Source organism: Osmerus eperlanus, chromosome 7, assembly GCF_963692335.1.
Source record: "Osmerus eperlanus chromosome 7, fOsmEpe2.1, whole genome shotgun sequence".
Classification (NCBI taxonomy): Eukaryota; Metazoa; Chordata; class Actinopteri; order Osmeriformes; family Osmeridae; genus Osmerus; species Osmerus eperlanus.
The window spans coordinates 3012423-3018168 of record NC_085024.1 but is presented as its reverse complement, the minus strand read 5'-3'; the positions used below and the strand labels follow the sequence as shown (position 1 = coordinate 3018168).

At 48.6% G+C, this 5746-nt stretch overlaps 1 protein-coding gene across 1 annotated transcript in view; it reads left to right on the top strand.

The window, feature by feature from the left end:
* tsnare1 (T-SNARE Domain Containing 1) overlaps positions 1-4418 on the top strand; it is a 98589-nt gene extending 94171 nt beyond the window's left edge. Inside the window, exon 11 of the mRNA XM_062466525.1 lies at positions 4295-4418. Within this exon, the coding sequence (XP_062322509.1) occupies positions 4295-4390 (96 nt within the window). The 3' untranslated portion in view covers positions 4391-4418. The remainder of the gene's footprint in view (positions 1-4294) is intronic.
* The last annotated feature ends 1328 nt before the right edge of the window (positions 4419-5746 follow it).

Here is a 5746-nt window from a genome sequence, read left to right as displayed (position 1 = left end):
GATGAGTTTGTGAACAAGGAGAGAAGTGTAGTCTCATCTTGGGAGGCCACAACTGTGGGACCTCCTGCCCGAGGCAGACATGAACCACACAGATGAACCACACAGATGAACCACACAGATGAACCACACAGTCCACAGGAGGTGAACCCCTGAACCTCACGTAGTCAGGCAGTCCCAGATATCTCTCCAGTCCCAGATATCTCTCCCAATCCTAGATATCTCTCCACACTTCTCGGTATCTCTTAGTTCTAGGTGTATCTCAGTTCTAGGTGTATCTCAGTTCTAGGTATCTCTTAGTTCCAGGTGTATCTCAGTTCTAGGTATCTCTCAGTTCCAGGTGTATCTCAGTTCTAGGTATCTCTCAGTTCTAGGTGTATCTCAGTTCAAGGTATCTCTCAGTTCTAGGTGTATCTCAGTTCTAGGTATCTCTCAGTTCTAGGTGTATCTCAGTTCTAGGTATCTCTCAGTTCCAGGTGTATCTCAGTTCTAGGTATCTCTCAGTTCTAGGTGTATCTCAGTTCTAGGTATCTCTCAGTTCCAGGTGTATCTACATTTACATTTACATTTATTCATTTAGCAGACGCTTTTATCCAAAGCGACTTCCAAGAGAGAGCTTTACAAAGTGCATAGGTCACTGATCATAACAACAACATAGCCACAAAACATTGCGAGTAGCCAAAACATGAAGCACACATTGTGAACAACCAAAGTAAGTGCCAAAGGGAAGAACCATAAGAGCATGTAGTTAAACAAGTTACAATTAAACAACATGAACCGCTATACGTGCAAGTGTACCTGTGGAAAAAACAAGCAACAATAATAAAAACAATATATCACAGCGAGTACAAAAAATTTAAAACAGTTACCACTAACCACAAGAGCAACAAGTCTCTGAGCAAGAGTCATTGTGATCCTTGAGGAAACTAACATCGGGTCAGTATCTCAGTTCTAGGTATCTCCCAGTTCTAGGTATCTCTCAGTTCTAGGTATCTCTCAGTTCTAGGTGTATCTCAGTTCCAGGTGTATCTCAGTTCTAGGTATATCTCAGTTCCAGGTGTATCTCAGTTCTAGGTGTATCTCAGTTCTAGGTGTATCTCAGTTCCAGGTATCTCTCAGTTGTAGGTGTATCTCAGTTCTAGGTGTATATCAGTTCTAGGTGTATCTCAGTTCTAGGTGTATCTCAGTTCCAGGTGTATCTCAGTTGTAGGTGTATCTCAGTTCTAGGTGTATCTCAGTTCTAGGTGTATCTCAGTTCCAGGTGTATCTCAGTTCTAGGTGTATCTCAGTTCTAGGTGTATCTCAGTTCCAGGTATCTCTCAGTTCTAGGTGTATATCAGTTCTAGGTATGTGTCAGTTCCAGGTATCTCTCCCCACTTCTCGGTATCTCAGAGTCGGCCACATCCTCTCTGTGAACCCAGGAGATGCTAGGTTGATTTGAATTCTAACATCAATCATCCTGTGTTTCATTCTGCTCCCACAACCGGTCCTTCAACTGAACTGCAGACCTGAATCCTGACAAGGATAATGAGTTGGAGGGACGGAGATGAAGATGAGGGAGTAAAAGACAAAGAGAGATGCGAGAGAGAGGGAACAGGGAGAGAGACAGGAGAGAGGAATGGGAGAGATAGGAGGGAGAGAGAGAGAAGAGAGGGAGAGGAGGGAGAGAGGACAGAGAGAGACAGGAGAGAGAGAGAGAGAGAGAGAGAGAGGACAGAGACAGGAAAGAAAGAGAGAGGAGGGAGAGAGAGGACAGAGAGACAGGAGAGAAAGAGAGAGGAGGGAGAGAGAGGACAGAGAGAGACAGGAGAGAAAGAGAAAGGAGACAGACAGGGAAAGAGAGAGAGGGGGGGAGAGAAAAAGATGATAGACAGGAGAGAGAGAGATATGGTCAGAGTGAGTGCCAATAAAGCACAAAAAGACAGACAGAGAGAGGCAGAGTGGGACCATCACAGACCACCTAGTGATTGGCCCACACGTGTCCACTTTTTCTTCCTCATGACTGAACAAAGCAGGCAGGAAGAGAGATCTTATCCCCCTCGGCTAAGGCTCTGGGAGGCCACGGGGCCCCACGGAGCACCCAGCTGTGGGGCGGTGAACCGCCACCACAATACTCACCTTCCCCGGGGGATTAAGACACCAGCGATAAGAGCCATTCTCCTTCAACTCCCTGAGTCTGCCGCTGTTCCCGGTCTTTGACTGTGTATCCCTCCCTCTCCTACACACCTCCCTCCCTCCTCCTCCAGCCCTCCATTCCTCTTCAAGGTTCCAGTTTAAAAATACAGCACACTCCCTTTGTTATCCTAAAGCCTTTATTCCCTCCCCTCCACCTTATTTATTTCCCCCGTTTTATTTACGAAATAACGGTGGAGCTGGAGGGAAACGGAGGGAGAGAGAGGAGGCAGGGAGGGAGGGAGGGAGAAGAGAGAGGAGGCAGGGAGGGAGGGAGAAGAGAGAGGAGGCAGGGGGGGAGGGAGAAGAGAGAGGAGGCAGGGAGGGAGGGAGAAGAGAGAGGAGGCAGGTAGGGAGAGGGAGCATGAGAGCGCCAGTGGGAGGGAGAGAGAGGAGGCAGGCAGGCAGGGAGAGGGGGAAAGAGAGAGAGAAGGCGGATGATGAGTGAAGCGCTTCACTGTCAGAGCAGTCAGCAGAGGGGGAGAGAGGGAGAGAGAGAGAGAAAGAATGAAGGGAAGGAGAGTGAATCTCTGCACTGTCAGAGTAGTGAGCACAGAGGGCGAGGGAGGAAGGGAGATGATGGGAGAGAGGGCGAGGGAGAGGATGGGAGAGAAAGTTTCTAAGGCTGAGTTGAGGTGGAAGCGTGTGAGAGGAGCAGAGGAATATGTGGTGGCCAGCTGCAAGAGAGGAGATAGCACAGAAAGGCTTTTAATTCTCAATCCCCACAGAGCCTTTGAAAATTACCAATCTTCTTATCACAGACGCAAGGCTGCTTATGCAAATTGTTGTGGAGTGGAACGTTTAAACGGAAAATTACTCGACAGCATTTTTTTCCCCCTTTCCTCACCCCCCCCCGTCTACCCCCTCTCTCCTTACTCTCTCTCTCTTTCTCTCTTTCTCTCTTTCCACATAGAAAGCCTGTTTCTAGTCTCAGATAAGGAGATGAATTGCTTGCTCCGTGCTTTGAAGCGAGTCAGGATTTAAAGACTCCGGGCTGGGCTCTACCCTAACGCCGCCACTCTCTCTCCGCCTTTGTAGCGGAAAAACTGAAAGAAAACAGAGGGAGAAAAAGCGTTTCAAAACAACATCGATTCCGTGCTCTCCTCTTGCTCCGACACATCGCCACCGCCTAGGGAGACAAGACAAATATATAAACACCCCCCCGCCCTCCATTTCCAAACCCCCACACACACACACACTTCTAAACACACCAACACCCAGCCCAGCACTCTTCCCACTCTAGTGTTTATTTTCCCACTATAGTTCAGGCTTTTCTTTTTCCATTCATTTTGTTGGTCTATAAACACCCCCCCGCCCTCCATTTCCAAACCCCCACACACACACACACTTCTAAACACACCAACACCCAGCCCAGCACTCTTCCCACTCTAGTGTTTATTTTCCCACTATAGTTCAGGCTTTTCTTTTTCCATTCATTTTGTTGGTCTTTTTATTTACGCGAACATGGAGGGTTTCAGACATGAGACCTGTGACCCTGACCTGCCCGAGGAGAGACTGTTTGAAGAGTTCTAACAAGTCCAAATGCCGCCGCAGGGCAACATTAGACAAGAGGTGGATGAATCACTGTCAAGCAGACACCTGTATATCGACAAGTAGCAGGATGAGGAGATACTCTCCACTGAAATCCAGTCAAAACTCAATAATAAAAGAATTACGCTTGATATCGCTAGCGCGACACAACAGCATCATAAACGGCCCCAAATAAGATCATATTGTATTTAGTGTGTGGTGTTTGTATCATATTTTCACCTTACACTCTGTGTGTGTGTGTCTGTGTGTGCGTACCTGTGTGTGCGTACCTGTGCGTCTGCCTGTGTGTGTGCGTACCTGTGTGTCTGTGTGTGTGTGTGCGTACCTGTGCGTCTGCCTGTGTGTGTGTGTGTGTGTGTGTGTCTGTGTGTGCGTACCTGTGCGTCTGCCTGTGTGTGTGTGTGTGTCTGTGTGTGCGTACCTGTGCGTCTGCCTGTGTGTGTGTGTGTGTGTGCGTACCTGTGCGTCTGCCTGTGTGTGTGTGTGTGTGTGTGTGCGTACCTGTGCGTCTGCCTGTGTGTGTGTGTGTGTGTGCGTACCTGTGCGTCTGCCTGTGTGTGTGTGTTCCTGACAGAGACAGCTACGGAAGAGGAAATGCTACATGCTGGCGGCTGGAGCCTTCCTCCTCGCCCTCCTCGTCGTCATCATCGCCGTGTCTGCCAGGAAGTGACACGCGACGGTAAGGACCCTTGACGCCGTCTCTTCCGTCCTGGTGAGGTCTGGGTGGTCTGGTCTCCACGAGACACGGGATGTGATTGTCTTTGTGAAAAGTAGAAGAAACATGATTTGAGTCAAGAGTAGATTTCGCTTCATCAATGTAAGCGTGGGTACACACGCGGATATGGACTTCTGAGACGAGGGGGCAGAGTGAGGGGGCAGGGTGAGGAGGCAGGGTGAGGAGGCAGGGTGAGGAGGCAGAGTGAGGAGGCATGGTGAGGGGGCAGGGTGAGGGGGCAGGGCAGGGGTGAGGGGGAGGGGGCAGGGTGAGGGGTGAGGGGGCAGGGTGAGGAGGCAGGGTGAAGGGGCAGGGCAGGGTGAGGAGGCAGGGTGAGGAGGCAGGGTGAGGGGGCAGGGTGAGGGGGCAGGGCAGGGGTGAGGGGGCAGGGGTGAGGTGGAGGGGGCAGGGTGAGGGGGCAGGGTGAGGGGGCAGCGTGAGGGGGCAGGGCAGGGGTGAGGGGGGAAGGGTGAGGGGGCAGGGCAGGGTGAGGGGGCAGGGTGAGGGGGGAAGGGTGAGGGGGGAAGGGTGAGGGGGCAGATTAAGGGGCAGGGGTGCATACTCAAAAAATATGTATATACAATTATAAAAAAAATTGCGGTTATATAATTTTTATTCATAATTTCCCCCCATCTTAATGTCATTCAATAAATACACACATGACATAAATACCAACAAATATTCTCTGTAGTCTGTTCTCTTCATGTCATATTATATCCACTCGGTTGATGGTAGACTTTTTATCCAATCATAATTCAGCTAGCTTGTGTTGTCAGGTTCTATGAAATCTGCCTGAGGCCTTCAGAATCAACAGAGCAGGCTCCCGTGCGCTGTAAGTGAACGGAGACGGTCTATTTCGATAGCCAATCATATCTCGAGTCTGCAACACCAAGGCCAGCTAGAAGGCCTTACGCTGAACTTGACATGTACGCGACCTGTGATTGGATAAGCACTCGTGAGAGCCTGAAAGAACTCACTTCACTTCCTAATTGTTACCATTTTTAAACAAATGATAATTATTTGAATTATTATATGTTTAAGATTGAAATAAACCGAGAACATACGTCCATCCTTTGGTAAGAGTACTAGTCACAATCTCAACCTGTAGCTAATGTATTTGGGGGGATATAATATTAATAAACTGGTTTCCAACAAGAACTCATTTGAGGCACATTCTGAAATGTTATAACCATGTTAAGAGTAACAAAACCACAATTGTTCACTTTTTAGACATGTTACTTTTGTGATTAGTAATTAATTGGTTATTTTTACTTAATTGGTCACAAAGTTCACAAGTAGTTCTCAATGAGG